Source organism: Phoenix dactylifera, chromosome 6 (genome assembly GCF_009389715.1).
Source record: "Phoenix dactylifera cultivar Barhee BC4 chromosome 6, palm_55x_up_171113_PBpolish2nd_filt_p, whole genome shotgun sequence".
In the NCBI taxonomy this organism is placed as follows: domain Eukaryota; kingdom Viridiplantae; phylum Streptophyta; class Magnoliopsida; order Arecales; family Arecaceae; genus Phoenix; species Phoenix dactylifera.
Genome location: NC_052397.1, coordinates 13,670,011 through 13,688,962, shown reverse-complemented (window position 1 = coordinate 13,688,962; position 18,952 = coordinate 13,670,011). Strand labels below are relative to the sequence as shown.

General features: G+C 36.6%; 2 protein-coding genes and 1 long non-coding RNA gene across 4 annotated transcripts; all 3 read right to left on the bottom strand.

Annotated features, from left to right (window-relative positions):
- Positions 1 to 384: 384 nt before the first annotated feature.
- On the bottom strand, positions 385 to 9,633 carry LOC103705267. Of its 2 annotated transcripts, none has more exons than XM_039127479.1 (6): positions 9,318 to 9,633; positions 9,090 to 9,219; positions 8,244 to 8,888; positions 7,932 to 8,118; positions 2,796 to 2,892; positions 385 to 1,128 (listed from the first exon to the last, which is right to left on the bottom strand). In XM_039127479.1, exons 1-5 carry the CDS (start codon positions 9,392 to 9,394, stop codon positions 2,867 to 2,869), a joined length of 1,065 nt encoding a protein of 354 aa, XP_038983407.1. In that variant the 5' UTR covers positions 9,395 to 9,633; the 3' UTR covers positions 385 to 1,128; positions 2,796 to 2,866. The 2 variants fall into 2 exon arrangements, with proteins under 2 accessions (XP_038983407.1, XP_038983406.1); XM_039127478.1 differs by having other exon boundaries at positions 385 to 1,123.
- Positions 9,634 to 11,565: 1,932 nt separating this feature from the next.
- LOC103705269 lies at positions 11,566 to 14,124 on the bottom strand. Its single transcript, XR_001879323.2, has 2 exons — positions 13,994 to 14,124; positions 11,566 to 11,961 (listed from the first exon to the last, which is right to left on the bottom strand). It is a non-coding gene; the product is annotated as an uncharacterized LOC103705269 (long non-coding RNA).
- Positions 14,125 to 16,213: 2,089 nt separating this feature from the next.
- LOC120111199 (E3 ubiquitin-protein ligase RGLG2-like) lies at positions 16,214 to 18,292 on the bottom strand. Its single transcript, XM_039127759.1, has 4 exons — positions 18,280 to 18,292; positions 16,881 to 16,960; positions 16,674 to 16,801; positions 16,214 to 16,592 (listed from the first exon to the last, which is right to left on the bottom strand). Exons 1-4 carry the CDS (start codon positions 18,290 to 18,292, stop codon positions 16,370 to 16,372), a joined length of 444 nt encoding a protein of 147 aa, XP_038983687.1. The 3' UTR covers positions 16,214 to 16,369.
- Between the last annotated feature and the right edge of the window lie 660 nt (positions 18,293 to 18,952).

The window sequence follows — 18,952 nt, the reverse complement described above, 5'->3', positions numbered from 1 at the left end:
TATAAACAGTGAAAAAGGCAACCTAATCAACATCATCGTTACCTTTCGGCTGCTCCTTAAAATACCGTCCGTGCCTAACATCCCTCGCACATAGGTGATGCCTTTCTATGTTGCGCGAAGCTCGGCACACACCACGAACATGTTGAAGACCCAACACCCTCCTGCTGCCACCTGGCATCGTAGTCTCTAAATAATTTATTAAATTATTTTCTGACATGAATTAGATGCCTAACAAAAACTGGTTTCCCACTTCAGCACAAAACCAGCAGTTTCACACCAAGATTCATTGAATAATACTGACCATATAACTGAGGCCTCCTCTTGACACTTTTGTTGTAACAAAAAGCATGCTTAGAAGAAACAAAAGCATAAAGTAGACGTTACTGGTAAAAAACTTGGTTCTATTCTATTCTATATCAGAAAATACAAAAGGAAATACACATCAGATAGAAGCCAAGAAGTCAAACTATTCCACATGGTAGTTGATACATTCGTCAAAAATTAATACCGATTCTAAAAAATTGAAATGTTTTTCAACAGGCTCTGGTTGCAGTAACTTTCAATGTCCGATTTACTGACGGAGTGCACTTTTTGGAATCTGATAACAAGTAAAGAAGGCAGCATTCTCACAGTAAACATTAAAATACAATCTACTGCATCAACAGGAAGGAGGTAGCAGCATGCCATCAGATTAGGCAAATTAAACAGCACCTATCTGACAAATGTGTCCTGTGACCTGGGATAAACAAACTCCAGCTTGCCTTTCCCAATACTATGTTTCTTTGGATAGCCTATTGTTGCATCACTCCTGGGAGTCAAGTAGCTGAACAGCAGGGAACCATGGAAAGAGCAGAACTCGAGATGGATGTCAATATCCCAAATCTTCAGGAAGGTACAGTCCACTACCTTCAATCTGGTTTCTTTTTATTTTTTTGTGCCTTTTGGCAAAGACCACACCGACAACTTGACCGAGCGTCTCAAACAAGTGCCTTCTCCCGCATCAGGTGTCATTCATCCATTGCCATGTTCTGGTGACCCACATACAGTTCTTTGAAACACAGCAACATGCCGCTGGCTGTCTCACAATCATTTCTCCATTGGAAGCTCAGGTGGCCAGTTGCACCTGCACTTCAATTCAAGTCTCAAACCAACAGGTTCCAACAAATGCGCTACTAACCATTAGGGCTGCCAAAAGTAAAACAGATAGCACCCACCTTTTGCATGCAAAGCATTCAAGCATTAAAAAAAAATATCAATCATAGGAATTAAGTCACTGAATGCACTTGTAATGTGAAATGCCGTGCCCACACATGCCTTCAAGATTACCTGCTGCAACAAATGTACTCATACCTCTTCTTTTATCTTTTTGAATAATAACGCTTCAACGAGTGCAAGTCTGTAGGGACTGTTAGAATGCCAACCACTTTGTCTGTGAGATATCTCCCACATGCGTAAGTAATACTAAGGAGGCAGGCGGATGAAGAAATCAAAAAAATCAGAGAGAAGTCACCGACCCCACAATCCCAAGATTTTCAAGATACAAGAAATTATTATTGCGAAAGGTTGTCATCCTGAATTGGTACTGGCAGTTAACAGCCCCAATCACTCGACTTTATCTTTTTATTGACCTTCGCTATATAGCAACTCCCACCCATGTGAGAGATATCATGTGAACATGGGGCTGGGGCCTGTTTCGACCCTTAGCCACAATATCCATGTGATAACTTCAAGTGAAATGTTCAAACGAGTAGGCCAGAGGATTTAGATGTGGAAGGGATTAGTTGAGACCATTGATCTCACAAGCCTGACACAGATCGGTTTTAGACAGATTCTGATATCTCAAAAGTTTCAAGATATTGATTTAATAGCCTTTCTGATCATACCACTGGTCCCTACCTCTTAGCCCTCTCTTCCCAGCCAGCTCCAACTCACGTCGAGGATATGACATGGATACAACAGCATAGAATCCAAGAAACCAAAGTATGTACTGGTGACTACAATACCATAAAGTACTATCATGCCAAAGCCTCACAATCAAGATATGCATGCCTTCTACGCTTGAGGCTGTTTTTCAATATATTCGGGTAATATTGCTCCATATTGCAATTAACAGACCAAAAGCCACAATATGCATCAATACAACTGATCATACTATACTAGATCCAAACCTCATGAATATGTAACTTGTGTGAAATATGCTCTTAAAAGTTGTTATGCAGATATAGATTTATTTTCTACAGTTATTAAAGTTTGGTGTGTGTGGTTTAAGTGATATTCATTAGTAAAAATAAGGCTCACAATATTTAATTATTTTATAAGATTCAAACAACTTATTAAGGATTGAGAACATTTTCATCATTAAAACTAACAATGATAGTTTATCCATGGAGGAAAGATAGCTTCCTGTCTCATCCATGTGAATATTTGTTAACAAACTTGTGCAAATTTCCTTGCCACATGCAAGCTAGTCACTTGGCAAGGTAAGCCACTGAGATTAAGTTAAAGTTATGACAAAATATTCAAATTCTTGACTAGCAATAAATACTCATTTTAAATTTTAATTTTGCAAACTACCATCCTATGTATTACAATTAATGGCCAGATTACAAAGGGCAAAGAATATAGTGTGGGGACATTATATAGGGCATGCAGTTATTAAAAAACTGACCAACCCAATCAATTAATTGCATATGATTTCCCTGTGTAGCCAGATATCATTGAAAAGATTGCTCATCCATTTGCAGAACATAAGTGCAGTGGACATGGGTACAAGTTACAGAAATACATGTACGTACCTTATCAACTATTGAGGTAGCAAAGCTGTCTCCCCAGCCCATACACCAACGAAAAATTTCCACTAGCTCCTTTAAGTAGCACAAAATGCAAATATTACTGCATGAATGAGTTAAATGGTAAGGCTTTTGTCCAAAGCAGACAATTCTATCATTTGGAATAAAGAAAATCAAGAAACTAATATCATAGAAAAGTTAGCATTCTTATTTGTTTCTGTAATAAAATTGTTGTGATTTATTTGACATGATGCTCATTCTTGGCTTGAACGATTGATTAAAAGACAACATGGCAAATAAAAGATGTCACAATAGTGACACAACTCGCTAATCTCTACAATACTATTCTTCAAGATATTGTTATCAATGTCATACAGACATGCAAAAGTTTTTAACGTATGATATTTGTTTAAGTTCACATCAATGAATGTAGAGCACCACTTGTGGTATTGAGTTCAATAAACATAATACCAAATAAGACCATGGGTATTTCCTGATAAGCTAATAAACAGATCTGACAAAATTTTATTATTCACAAAGGTTCAAGCAAGAAGAATAGGAAATTTCAAGATGTGTTTGTCTTTATTCAATTCTTGAAATTCATATACTCATTGAAATCATCTATTGGTATCCCTCTCCTCGAAGCATGCATAGGAGAAAGTATCAGATTCCAAAACCAAGTGGCATTCCCACATATTCCAAAACAAAAAAAAAACGCTCATTAAAGAGTTGAAATAGATATAATTATGTTTCAACCCTATTTCAGCTTGTTTTGGACATAATTGAAAACATACAGCCTTAAGTATATATAACTTGGATTTCATCCGAAACATATAAAAAAAAACCTAATTACATATACGACTTACTACAGCTTGGTACTCTTGCAACTAATGACTTTAAATATTTAAACAGTTAGCAAGTAAGCATTATTTTGATGTGTCAAGCTTTTTAATTTATTTACCAGTATTCATAGCTTTCATTATGATGTGATCAGTACTTTCACTACTTATTGTTCCGAAGTTCTAAACTATCATGCATTTTAACATATTTATCAACATTACTTATAAATCATTGATTGTGACTTCAGAGTATAACAGAAAAGTACAGACAAAAATTGTTAAGCCTTTAGATTTTTTCATACCATTCTGTTAACTTTTATAGTTCTTAGCAACTTTTCCTAATTTCTTCCCTTTTCTCTTAAGTTTAAAGCTTCTGGTTGTAGCCCATATGTTCACACATTTTGGCCCAAAGCTGGATCAATCATTCTTTCTAAGCAAAGATTTTGAACCTCAATCACATTTCATCGCACTGGGAAAAAAAAAATGAAAGACTTCCCCATGAAAATAGTATCTTGCATTTAAGGAATCAGATAGAATTTAAGCATGTTTTCTAAACCTAAATCCTAATTGGGATATATCCATGATTTACCTACAATATCCCTGGGTTTCTGCTGTATATATATTATAAAACAGATCTGGTTTCAGGTCTTGAAAAGTTCTGATTGCTTATGGCTCCAAGCTATTCCCTTATATCTCATTTCTTCACTTCTACTACTGACTACTGTTTACAGCAAAAATCAGCAGTTAAGCAGAAGATAAAAAATTATTTCTTGCTGCTCGTTATCAACGAGCAAACCAACTTATGTTATTATTTTCTTTCTCAAATAGTGGCCCACTTTCCTCTTCATGGCCAAATCAAATGTTTCGTTGAAAATTTAAAAACAATATAAACAAGGACTTGTTGCATATTAATCCCATTTCTTTTCGTTTATCCATCATATTCCAGTTCCAATGGGTAATCACTTTCAGTATGTAGGATTGAATATTCATAGGCAATTGGAGATTGAAGAGGATGTTGTCCAAAAGATCAAAGCATGTTGGATAAAATGGAAAAGTGCAATTGAGATATTTATGTGATAGTAGGATATCTGACGAGTTGAAGGGAAAAAATTATAAAATAGACATACCACCAGTTATATTTTATAATACAAAATGATGGATAGTTAGAAAACATCTGTACAAGATGAGTGTGGCTGAAATGAGAATGTTGAGATAGATATGTGGATAATAAGAGAAAAGATAAAATAAGAAATGCAGTCATTCATAAAAAGGTAGAAGAAACACCGATTTAGGACAAATTGAGAGAAGAATAACTTAGATGGTTTGATGTATAATGTAGGCCGAGGGATGTACAATACAAAGGAGTGATTTCATTCGTGTAGAAGGAAAAGCGGGTAGAGGTAGACCAAAAATCACATGAGATCAAGGAGCAAGGAAAGACTTTGATATTTTTACATCTTTCAGAAAGTGTGCCTCTAAACAGAGCGGAATAGAGGAAAAGGATTCATGTAGTCAACCACAGCTAGTTAGGAATTGAGGATTAGACCATAATATTGCTTTGGTTGCCCACATTTTGTGTTTGCTATTTGCTAGGTTTGGTGTTACAGCCTGCTTGTTTCTCACTCTCTTCCTTTCATGCTTCTTCATCCTCAATTTTTAATGACTCTTCTAGCATTCCTTCCATCTTCTTGCAAATAGTCTCTTACTTTACAAATTCAAAGATAATAGAAACAAAAAATTTTACCCTTTTCCTAATTGATCAGCTAGGACTATCCATATTCAGTGACCCTATAGAAAACTAATCCATATCATTTTAACTGATAACCAGTATTGGCAAGGCAAATAGGCAAGATTCACCATCTAGGCGAAGAGTGCTCAATATGTTTAATTATATTTTTTTTATGTATGTTAATTCAAACTCAACATATTAGTTGTATAAAAATATATATATACCTAAACTAACTAAATATATATACTTCAGTATAAGAACCAACTTGCATACTATATTATAGATATAAATTTCGTATAATGAACACATATCACTTATACTAATGAGGTGTAGACATACTTATGATTCATTTAATAACAAAATCAATACACAAAACATACGTGACTATGTAAATTTTCTTTCGTATATAAATATTCAATACATAATTCACATATATCCTGACATAGTAAAGTACATGTTTTTGATATATATATATATATATATATATATATATATATATATACACACACACACACACCATTTACAAGTTGCAATAGTGTATGTATGTGTCACAGAAAGTGGAATGACTAATTCATTTAAAAGTTGCATGTAGAACCTACCTTAGTTTGACCTTACAGTTTGACAAAGGAAGACCAGCAAGGTCCAATGTAGATCATAGATAACCCAAATGAACAATATTTAATTAGGAGTATAGGCATCAGGTTTGCATATTAAATATGACAATATTAAGACATCAACAACGCAACATCATGAATGATATATGCTTTGTACATTTCAACTCATGACGCCCTTCATAGAAATGAATGGTAGAAAAATGCTTACTTGTTATCAAGATCGGTGGAACCAGCACCAAGACCCATTCTATTTGCCCCATGGTACAGTATGGTATGGTGTCGTGCCGCGCCAACTCGCGGCATACCAATAGAGGGGAGCCAAAGAGGGAAGGGGAGAAGGAGAAGGAAAGAGAGGAAGAGAGAGAGAGAAAGAGAGTGAGGGGGGGGAGGGGGGAGAGGGGGGAAGGAGGAGAGGGAGGAAGAGGGAGGAGGAGAGAGAGAGCTTTTGAGCACCCTCTGCTCTGGTCACGGCGTAACAAGGGAGGAGCCCCTGTTGCATTTGAAACAGAGGCTTTGGCCCCTTTTTTGAATTTTTTTAAGTGAACTCGGAGCCAACTTCACTTAAAAAAATGTCGGAGCCCCTATTTCGTTTCAAAATAGGGCTCAGCCACCATTACAATGTGGCCTCCCTCCCCCCTCCTCTCTCTCTCTCTTCCTCTCTTCCCTTCTCCCTATCTGCCGACTTTACTTTAAAAAAATTCAAAAAAAAGATGGGTCTGAGCCCCTATTTCATTTCAAAACAGGGTTTCACCCCTGTTACGTTGTAGCCTCCCTCTCTATCTCCCTTCCTCCCTCTCCCTCTCCCTCCCTCTCTCTGTCTCTTTTTCCTCTCTTTCTTTCTCCCTTGCCAGTTTCTCGAACTAAGGGGAAAAACCGTGCCAGTCGGCTCAGTACGCCTCAAACTGAGCGATTTAGGATAGTACCACCTTCCATGCTTGTTATAGCTATGGCCCTTTTCTTAACCAACTCACTTGCTATATCTTATGCTGTCATGGTTATGAACTTACAAGTTACAAGGTTTCTACTAGCTATTGAATATCTTCTTCTTTCTTGTATGTTCCTTTTTTATTAGTTTCCTTTTTTATCTTATCCTCCTCTTCCTTCCCCTTTTCTCCTTACCATTCCTCTTCTCCTTCTATCTTTCCCTCTTCCCAAGACACTATGCATCCACTAGAATTGCAAGGGAACATCTTACCTCAAGCTCGGCTCAATAATGGCTTATTTCAACTCTGCTCAGCTAAAAAAGGAGGAAGCCTTAACATTTCTTAAGGCCTAGGTCATGTATGAGCCAAGCTTGAACACCTTGGACTTCCAAATATCCAAAGCAGCTAGCTTAGCTAAATGAAAAGTTCATTCAAAATTAGTTCACATTACAAATGAACCAAGCTTGAGCACACATTCTCAAGCTTGACTTGAGTTCAGCTCGAACTCAATTACCCTTTTATATATAACAAGCCAACCCTGAGCAACTACCATATAGCTCAGCTTAGCTTGTTTACACCATAGCATCCACCAAAGGTATTTAGGGAAACAAACGGTCTAAAACCACTTAGACCCCAGGCCACAATCCAAAATTCTGTCCAAAGAGTATAGTTGTTTGAGAACAAATGGAATAAGATCATTAATATGTGTTTTTTGTTGTCGGGAAAACAACTTGAAGGGGATTGAGTTTCTTTCATATGTTTTGGTTTTCAAAATTTTGTTTTGCTTTTACAAATAAAAATGACTTAAGAGAACGAAGTTTTCTGTCCACTTTCTTTTCTTTTATTGTTTTTTGGAACATATTGCCATTGTTTAAAATCTGACGAAGGTCCAGAAATGTTTGACATCTTAAAGAGCACAAAGTATATGTCCTCAAATAATGAAAATCACTTTTTTCACTTTATAGAGTTGAAAAGGTAATCGGAGCCACCAACAACATAATCACACCAACAATAAAAAGAGATTTAAAGGAACTAACCAATCAATAAGGCAGCAAGGATTGCCCAAAGAATAATCTGAATAGGCCGACCATACTGAATTTGATACTGAGACCTTTGAAGTTGTCTTTGAAGAGCACCAACCCACCCATCAAGCTGCTTATCACATTTCTCCTCTCCACAATCACTAAGGCAACTTTTACTTCTCTCGTAGCAAGCATTGAATTCCTTGAATAATAGACAAGGAAAAACAATATAACAACAATTAGTATCAATCACCAGAAGTAATCATAACCGCATCCTTGAACTATAATGAATGGACAAAAGACATTAAGACAAGCAGAAATTCTAACCTGATGATTTCGTACAGGGATGGAGCATGTTGCATCATGTTGGTGCCCTCCTTTCCACTTCCTGAACCCATTTTTGTACCATTTCATTCTAGATGTTGATTCTAAAGCACCAGTTAACACAGAGAAGCTAAGTATCCTTGGAGGGGGAGCATTAGGACGATCATCAGATGATATCTCAGAAGTCTCCTCACCCTCACTGGGAAACGAAATCTTCCATGCCCCGATATCAGCACTGGCACTTGCTGTCCTTCGAGGCTCAGGCACCCTCTCACCCCCCGTTTCCCATGAATATGATTCATTTGAGTTGCAAGAATTCTTTGAACTGCCACCAGAAGCCTCTCCATTCATTTTCATCACACCGTTCCTATTCTCAAGGTCACCAACAGATGGAATCATCAATGCCTCCTCTCTTTCCAAGACAGGGCAGGATAGGAATCGAGCGAGTTCGTCTCGTTCTCGCTCATCCAATCGGACCCAGGTCAGAGCAGTCTCGCCCGCCTCAAGATTTGATTCCTTCAAAGCATTCTCCATCACTGATATCCGATTTCCAATTGCTGCCACGAATTGGCTGTGCCGAGCTCTCGTATCTTCCCCCGCCAAAGAGGCCTCATCATTCGACCTGACCGCCCGCTCCAATTCCTCGAGCTGAGAATTAAAGTAATATCAAAATCCCATTTTCGAACAATTCCATCCATGAGAAAAACCCAGGACCCGATTAAAATAGGAATTTTTGAAGAGAAAATGGGATCAAAATCCCATTTTGAACGACTCCTTCCATATAAATCCCTAGAAACGAATCAAAATCAGAGATTTTAGGGAAAAAAAACAATGGGAACCAAAAATCACCTGCCACTTTGCGGTGCCGAGAGCTGTGTGAAGCTCTCTGTGGAGCTCGACGGAGGCGCATTCGCTTCTTCCTCGGAGCTTCGACGCCTGTTTCCTCTCTTGGATCCACTGCCTATAAATCGATTCCAACCTACAAAGCGGAGACACAACAAAACGTTAAAATCCTCCAAAGTCTAAAAGAGAATAAGAAGAAGAAGAGGAACAACAAAACCCTCAATGATCCCGTACCTGTCGGCGGATTCCTGGACCTCCTCGGCGGCGGAGAAGAAGGGATCCTTCTCCCATCGATCGAAGCTCGTGGCCATCCGAAGAAATCCCCTTCCAAATCGAAAGGAAACACGGGACAGGTTCGAGATTCCAGAAGAAAAAGAAACCTAACCCTAACCCTGGAGTCGTAGTTGGGTGGCGACCCTCTCCCTAATTTAAGAGGGCGAAGGGAGCGATTAGTTTTACGGAATTGTTAATTAGTTATGTGGATGCGATCAGGGCCGTCGGATCGGATCAGATTCTCCACCGACGGGTGCGGCTCGTCGCCGGCGGCGCGCGGACTTTCGAGAAGGGTGGGCGGATTTGAACGGAAATGGTTGAAGTTGCCATTCGGGAAATAATAAATATGAGAATTTCAGTTAAATCATAAATATTTATGTGCAGCCTTCCGTGATGTACTTGTGAAGGATAAGAAAATATTTATGTCACACATGGAACCCGTGTCTTAAGATAATTACACTGCTTTTTTTTTTTTTTTTTGGGTTAGGGTGCCCATAGGATTGGATAGGATAGTTGACAAAATTTCATATGGGACGAGATAAGACTGAAGTGCGACGGGATGGGGCAATTTATTATTCAATTTGATCCGAAAATGGTATATTTTAAATAGGTTTAAATTTGGCATAAATAAATTTGAATTATAAATGCATCAACCTATCTAAATTTGTTTATTAATGGATTGATTCAAATTTAGACCTTTAGCTCATTTAATTCTATTTTGATTCGTTCAATAATTAGATCGGATCATAATTTAACCTATTTAACATGTTTAACCTCTTTCTGACCAGTTGACTCGACCTACTTAATCTATTTAAATTTATTTAATTCATTAAAAATCTATTTAATCTATTTGATCCGTTTAATCTGATGTTTAATAAATAGATTATGGATGTCAGATTTGTTTAATAAACATGTCGGATTCAAATCTAAAAATTTAACCTATTTAATAAACAGTTCAAGTTTAAGTTGATTAATTTTGACTACTTGCATCTAATCCGATCCTTATATGATCTGTTTCAACTCAATTGCCATCTCTAAATACTGTTATGTTTGAAGTAATGATTGCCATAATATTTATTATAAAAAAAGATTACTATAGTATTATTATGACTAGTATATGAATTTGGCTAGCGATTTTTGCTTTACACGTTAGAACAACTATTTAAATAACACTAATTGCCTTTGGATGCTCTCAATGACATTCCTTTTTTTTCAACAGGTAATAAGAAGAGGTTTCGGGTTTGAATATAGAAAGGTAATGCTCTCAACCCTATTCCAGAAGTATACTAATTGATTTTTGTATTGCTTGTTTCCACTATTATAACTGAAGTTTTAAGAGGGTGCAATCCTTTCTCTGGAATTACTCTTTCATCTCCACTTCCATATGCATTCCCTATGCAAAATACTAATTATATTAAAATAAAATTTTTAAAATTCAAGAATACATATCCATGTCTATTTTGAACAACATCATTCCATCCGTAAATAAAGACCTGACTAACAATATTATTATTCATGTAATGATGTTTATCTTTTGATTATAGCTACTAACGAGGAAAAATTATTAATAATAGCTAATTGTCATAAAGATTATTATTTTATTATAATATGTCCCATCAAAGATGTTAATATGATGAGATATCGTAAAGAAATTCTATAAAACACATTGCATGTACTTTATTGAAGAAATTGAAACATCGAACAACATTTTTATTGAGGTGGGAGATAGCGGTGGGTTGGGCTATGTAATTAGGGATCGGGAGTTGAGACTTGTGGCAGTCGAAGGATGGCATACTTCGATGAATCTGTTAATGGCGCAAAGCTGAGAATAGCTTGGGAGAACAATACTCATGCCAAATTGGCGTTGGAAGTGGAGTGTATCCATTTTGAAGACAATACAGCCATAGTGATCGACTGGATTCAAAAGAGTATTGACAGGCTCACTGTATTGACTGGCATCTACTATTATGAAATATGTGTGAGCTCGTGAGAGAGCTTATAGCTTTTCGGGCTACTCAAGTTTATCAAGAGGAGAATAGTGCTGCTGACTGAGTTGCTTCTTTCGCTGCGCATCATTTAAAAGAGTTATTTTGGAAGAGTTTTAATTCTATTCTTTCTCCTCTCCGTTTTTTTTTATTTTTTTTATTTTTTTTATTTTTATGATGTACTCATCGGCGTACGGCATGAGATACTACTGTATTTAGCAACATTTTTACTATAATTATTTTTTTATTCCATAAAACCATTTTATTCTCCTTAAGAGAATAGTACATAGTACGAACTCATGTCACGAGGATGTGGGTTTACATATTAAAGAAGCGGATGGTCAAAGACGTCGCCTGCGGAAGGATCCGAAGCCGGCTTCTCCACACCTTCGAAGCTTCGCAGCCAATACGTTTGTCCAAAGCAGGAAGCACCACGTGGAACATCCTCCATCACCCATTCATGTCCTTTGGGATAATAAATCCCTGTCCTTGGATGCGGGACCCACCACGATGAATCATCCACCCTCCCGTGTCGCTCCGTCCCTCGTTCCTTCTGGTCTCCCCCACGTGCGATCTCTTGGCTGAAGTGGCTGCGAGTTGATCGCCTTTGTTTCAGCTCCCTTCAAATAGAAGAAGCAGAAGCAGAAGCATGCATGAGCTGAGTTGCAAAATGAGTGAACTCCGGCATAATGATATGAACCATATCCAAAATTGAAATCTATGGATCAGACACAGGACCTAAGCGGAAGACTTAGATTTCCAACCAAGAACGATATGATTGAAATCACGGAAATAAACCTGATTTGATCAGTCATGAACAAAGAAGAATCTATTTCAGGTCTCTTGGTTCCAACCAGATACCTTTTAATTTATACATTAGAGCCTAGATCAGATCAAGCTTTAGATTTAGGAATAGCATGGTCTAGGTCTCGGTCAAGCTGAACCTAGGCCTTTGTCAGCCCACTTGCAGCTCTAAGCATAGGAGACAAGCTTCAGCTCCATGCAACACACTTGAACTGGGCTTGCTAGCTTTAGGAATGCGAAACAAAAAAGGATAGTTTTCCGCAATATGAAGTATTATGAAATATTACTTTCTTCATTTCCTCGATGCCTTTCGAACTAAAATTATAATAATATATTGATGAGAGTTATATATATATATATATATATATATTAAAAAACTGTTTTTGACATGCATACCTTAAGCTTGGATCCTCTACATAACCAAAACAACTATGACAAAAGTAGTGTATGCATGTTGAATAATAGATATTATATGTTTGCGTTCAACAAGCACCATGAAAATTTTCTCCAAATAAAGAAGCCAACTGGGAGGGAGAGAGGAAGATCTTTTCAGCATACTTGAAGGTCATGTTAGCTGGATTATTCTATGTATTGGTTTTCAAAAATATAGCTAGGCTAACTCACGAAATATATGTAAATTAATAACATTTTGCTTTTGTTCTTTTAAGAGGTTGGTAAAAATAATACGAAAAGAGCCACCAAATCATTATGCTTAAAATAAAATAATGCTACGAGAGGAAAAAAGAAGAAGAAGCAACATATGCTTAAATAAAAAGATGTCAAATTACATGCTGTGACATCTGTTGTCATACTTTTTCTCTTTTCTACTAAGCCTTAGAGAACAATTAATTCCATATGCCTTCTGCAGGGCAGCATCGATGCTAGCCAGATCAATCCACGAAATCCAAATATCTTGTAGCTACTAAGGCATAACTTTTTCCATCATCATGACAAGAATACGCTTTAAGAAAAGAAAATATTGGAAATATAGAGGGGATAAAGAAATAATGCATGATGGCAGCCACAGTTTAACTTGTCGCTGCCTTTTCTCTAGCTTGAAGTTGAGCCAAAAGTTTCGAATATGCTGGACTAGTAGCATGAGAAGTTATCAAGAGCTGGTCTTCATTTGAAGCGAATAAGCTGAGTGATAGATGGTAAACTCTGGGATTAATATATGCACCAAGCATGATTCCAATAAGGTGGCTAAAGTTAAAAAGAAAAGTGTTATACTTTAAATACGAAAACACAACTCTCAAAGTTTCTCCAGTTAAAACTTCCATCAGGCAGCCAAGTTTGATGCCACCGTCTAAATGTTCTTTCCAATTGATGGTGGAGTTTTAATGACTGTAGGCACTCATTCATTGAAGGAAAGACTCAAACAGCTATATCAATTAACATAGTGGTAAAGCAGCACCATCTGATGATGCCATTCATGGTTGAACCATATTGTTTCTTGAGGTGGAAATAATTATATCATCCCTGGGTATCACAATATTTGATTATCGCTTAAGACCATGAATAGACTTAGATATAATGCAAATAGACTATAGAGGATCAAAGAACTTTATAGGATAATGGAAACCAAATGAGCAAGAGCATATACTTGTTTAAAAAGAACAAGAGAAAAGAGAAAAAAAACAAGAAAAAAATGTTCAACCTCGTGGTCCGATCCAAAATAGGGAGCTTAACTGTACTAGCTAGACCAAACACCAAATTCTAAAAAGTTTAAAGATAAAGATCAACTGATTAATTAATCAATTCTACCCTCAAACAAGTTTGGAGGTAACAAAAGACGGCCTTAAAAGAAAATTTTAAAAAAAGAGAGAAAGAAATGAGAGTCAATATTACCGGATAAGCGTAGTCGGTCTCGCAAGCATCGGTCTACTCATAATCAAAACCAAATAACACTTAATTCTCAGTTCTTGAACTCTAGCAGTATTAAGCTGCTCTTGATCGACTGAAAGCTATATGTTCTAACCCCACCCTAATTTATAGGATTACCTATAACTCAATTCCCCTTGGGCATACCTTAACTTCAACCACAGGAAAAGACACTCCAAAATTTTCCAATCTATGTGGCACTAAATGATTGGTACAACGTGTTAGACCAACTTAGTATGCCGACTTCCTCCATTGCTCACGAACCAACCTTTTTGTAGTGAGGGAATCAATTCTCTGAGGTCATTGAGTACCACGGATGCTTTAATTTACGCGCAAACCCCGTGTCCTTATTTTCCACGGGGTAAAGCTAAAGGAGCTTCCTTCCTCCCTTCTCTCTCTGCTCATAACTGTAGAGTGGGAACGCGTGTCCTCATTTTCCCCGGGGTAAAGCTAAAGGAGCTTCCTTCCCACCCTCTCTCTCTGCTCATAACCGTAGAGTGGGAGTGATTGAGTGAGAAAAGACTGCATTATGGAGAGTATTCGATCTTATATTCCAACCACAAGATTCCCATTAAAACTTCCAAAGGGACTTTAACTTGGAGATAAGGGAATGTTGTGGCAGTCTTCGATAACCTGCAAGGAATTTTTCCTATCAAGAGCAATAGTTTCGGCAAAGTGATGTTGCCTTTGTCAAAGGTGCTAATGGCCTTCTTTTTTTTCTGGCAACCAATGACCTTCTTGGTTTGTGTTGAAGGTTTGAGAATAATTTAGTTGATGGTTGAGACAATTTTTCTGGCGAGCAATGGCCTTATCGGTTGAGTCAAAAGAGATATCATCAAATCAAAGATCCCTTTGAGATAATTTGTGTAGTTTAAACTTTGGATGATCACTCATTTAAACTCTTATATATCCCCCTCTCTTGGGTTTTTTTTATGTTGAACTGTCAGCTTAACAGATCTCTAATATAAACATATCTACTCACATAAATCAAAATATAGGTTTTTTGCATGAATACCCTCCTAAATATCAGATTTTGCATAAATACCCTTCCAAAATTGATATTTACATGTATACCCTCGTAAAACACTTGTTTTGTCATTCTACCCTTTTTTTATTTTTGTTTTTGCATATGTACCCATGCTATCTAACAACGTTAAAAACTTAATAGTTTCAAATTAAAATGATTAAAATATCCTTAATGGGTAAATATGCAAATAGATCATGATCCCGATAGAAGAAAAAGACAAGAACAATAGCTTAATTTTAAAATTTTATTTTATTTGTAATTAATATAAATATGATTTTTCTTAACACCGTTAGAACAATTGTTATATTACAGGCATTTGTACAATAACAAAATTTTACGAGGGTATACATGCAAATATCAAATTTGAAAGGATATTCATGCAAAATTCGATATTTAGAAGGGTATTCATGCAAAAAATCCACAAAATAATGCCCCAAAATTAAATGGGTAAAATTAAGACAGCCTCCTAAAACACCGACTACTATCGTCAGTCACATATAAAACCATCCAGTCTACCGCCCCATTTGCCTCTCTGAAGATATGCTTGAAAACATATGAAGTAATATTCTCTCGGGTCTCATACAGGGAATTCAGCTCAATGATATGTCGTGTAATTTATGACCCGAATCCTAAAGCAAGTTCATGCAATCTCTCCAATCAAAGTGAAGAGCTTCAATCCATGCGAGGATTTGTTTAGAGTTCGGATTTTGGGATTGGAGGGAGGTTGGAATTAATAGGTACTTCTGACCAAGTAAAGTAAAGAATCCTGACATTTCACTACAAGAAAATTCATCTTTTCCGATGGTTTTTATAATCTTTACCGGCGCTTATAAGCGTCGGCTAAAGTTCTTGCGACGCAAACAGAAGCGTTGCAAAAGTGTCGGCGATACCGGAGTGGCAAAAGTTTTTGCCGACGCTAGAGTTCAGGATTTTCGCCGATACTTTAAAGCGTCGGCAATATTTGCCGACGCTTTTTAGCGTCGGCAATATTTGCCGACGCTTTTTAGCGTCGGCATAGGCGTGCCACAACTTTTATTTACCAACGCACTAAAGCGTCGGGATTGCTATTTTTTTAAAAAAATAAAAATATGAATGTAAATTATAAAAATATATTATAATAATATGAACATGTATTACATTTATATTGACACAAACATTCAAATCATTCGAAATATTTAAATTGTCATATCTTAGAATTACAATGTACTTTGTAAAATAAGAAACATATACATATCAAACTCCATAAAAACCAGTCTAGAAGGTATCAGGGACGGGATTCAGCTCCATCATCATCATCTCTATGAGCGTTTGAAGTCTCAGAAATCTGCAAAAAAAAAGGGGAAACCATATATGTAAATCAATTTATTTACTTGTTGCTCTTCTAGAGAACTCTCTGATGGAATGGCTGACGCCCTTTTATGAACTCCAGCATCTTGCTCCGAGCTGCTTGAGTGTGAGTATTTTGGATTTGAATATGTTGAACCATGACTTTTAATTGGTGGAGGGAGAGCAGTCATTTCTGGTGTTCCTCTTCGTTTACTGGGGAACAAAATGGAAATAACTTGAACCGCAGAAACATTGTTTAATCAGAATCATGAATTAGAAACATCATCCTAATACCCCAAAAGTTGAAGGTCTATTGTTGCTTTATATTGTGATGGGATTTCCATCAATGCTGCAAGCGCGAACTCTGTCTCCTTTCTGCTATTGGCAATATTTCTAGACATGATCTCTGTAAAGTTCACAAACTGCATAAAACCAAATCACAAAATGACCACTCTTCATATGCATATGTAGTATCATACTTATGTATGTTCAGTTTGTAACCTGGAAATTATCAAATGCGCGTGAAGGTATATTATCATAAAATTCTTGCATCATGTCCCATTTGAGATGAGCCAGTATAACTTTTTAACTGACTCATTTTATAGCATTGCCTTGATATCCATACGAGAAACTGGGCCCTCATTTTACAGCATTGCCTTGAAAAAGCATCGGGAATAAAACTACCAACGCTTTTTTTCGCGTTGGTATATACATTAAAAAACGTCGGCAATGTCTGATTTTTCTGTAGTAGCATAAGAAGCAGTTGGATGCAGGTGGCTTGGTTAGACCCAGTTTCAATCCAGTTTAGACCTAAAACATGCTCAAACTTAAGAACCACATTGAGTATGATTTTTCTAACAAAGATAGACCTCCAATCAGGTTGTATGTGGATCTCACAAAATTAGCTATGGATTAAATAATCATGCAAAATGAGGCCAACTTGCTCATGAGATAGGGCAAAACTGAGTAAAAAGGAAATTACTTTAAATTCCAATATTGAACCCTTAGAGCCAATTTGAGAAGAGCCTTGACTACTCTAGACCTGGAAGGTGATGAGCGTGGGGTTTATGTTTGAAGAGAGGTCCTGGTTTAATACATGAAGATATCACTAAGCCAGCACATTCTCACTACAATAACATATGTTTTTAAGAAGAAAAAAGCCACCAAAACTCATAAAATTGCCACTAAAAAACTACCACTACCGCACAGAGAATTGCTGAGAAGAAACTCAATAGACAGTGTTATGAAAAATTTAACAGGATTAAAATTTATATTTAATTCAAAAAAGTTATCCCGGAGGAAAATTTTTTAGGGGCCATATTTTTGCTGCATGTCGTAGGTTTGGTTTTTTAGAAGCAATTATTTTTGTCTCTATCTATGCAAAATATTTTTAGAGACAAATATTACTTTGCCACTATAAAAGTCATTGCTAAGATGATATATATTTTCTCATAGTAAATTTATTATTTTTATTGTTGATGCTCTTATTATTGTTATCATTATTAAAAATAAATTTTAGACTGAAATCATCTAAAGATTACTGGCTCCTCTGAAAAATGTTCAATTCATGCTCTTTTTTTTTTTTTGAACGATCAAAGACGAAGTTGGCATTTAGCTCTGTATTAATAATCACCCGCATATGATGCTGAAAACTCAGGTTTACACTTCGCCGGAGAAGTTGGTGGTGAAATGTAAGAGCACCATATATGCATGAGGCCATGAATTTTGCACCATATGTCAAGCTTTAATAAGCCAAAATGTTCTAGGTGAAATTTTCCTCTTTTTTTTTCTTTGAAGAAATAATTTGGGGTTCAAAGCTGATACCATATATATAAATGTTTCATTTCCACATGTTATAGGGAGCTTAGATTACGCTGACAACCTGAATGGCATCAATCACCTTTTGTCGGCATTTCTGTTTTATTTAAACCAATGACCATGTGAATTTGGTCTAAAGATGCACAGCATTTATGCTCCTGGCCGGAAAGAATTAATTTTTCTATGCTTCAGGTGGTAGAGGATTCTCATTTCTTAAATTGGACCCACGAGGACAATCAGAACCAACATTGCAAACAATTTCAATCACAACAATTATTTCATGGGCTATTTATGGAGGTTATCTTCTATCAATGTCTAAATGCATAACATAGTGCTGGTTATCTTGAACTAACATAGTGAATATAGTATTATGGGAATTTGTGCAGATGTGTATTGAGTTCTATATCGATTATTTGTCGAAAAATTTTTGGATACTTATATAGAACTAGAAAACTTAAAAAAATATCTTTCGGCTAGTATTTTTTAGATGAAGTCCTGAATTGTTACAAGGATGTCGCGAATTTAAGAGAATCAACAATTTTTTTTTTATAAGATAAAGTGCTTGAGTGGTTGCACTGCATCTGAACTGCCACCGATCGAGATGCACACCTCTCACCTTCCAATCACATCAAATTTGCCTAGCGTACGCGCACTTGGCATGCACATGCACCCATGCCCATTAGCATTTGGCGTCATATAACAGCATGCATGGCTCTAAACGCTAATTAATACTCATCATTTAACTGGACCACGTC

Excerpts from the sequence above, each read along its gene's own strand:
- LOC120111199 (XM_039127759.1), bottom strand. Across the intron at positions 16,802-16,880 it reads GCGCATTTGATAATTTCCAG|TTTGTGAACTTTACAGAGAT; the intron begins GTTACAAACTGA and ends GGTTTTATGCAG. Across the intron at positions 16,593-16,673 it reads ATAGACCTTCAACTTTTGGG|TAAACGAAGAGGAACACCAG; the intron begins GTATTAGGATGA and ends TTTGTTCCCCAG.
- LOC103705267 (XM_039127479.1), bottom strand. The coding sequence starts at position 9,394 with ATGGCCACGAGCTTCGATCGATGGGAGAAGGATCCCTTCTTCTCCGCC. Across the intron at positions 8,119-8,243 it reads TCCCTGTACGAAATCATCAG|GAATTCAATGCTTGCTACGA; the intron begins GTTAGAATTTCT and ends CTATTATTCAAG. Across the intron at positions 2,893-7,931 it reads CCTTGCTGCCTTATTGATTG|TAATATTTGCATTTTGTGCT; the intron begins GTTAGTTCCTTT and ends TCATTCATGCAG.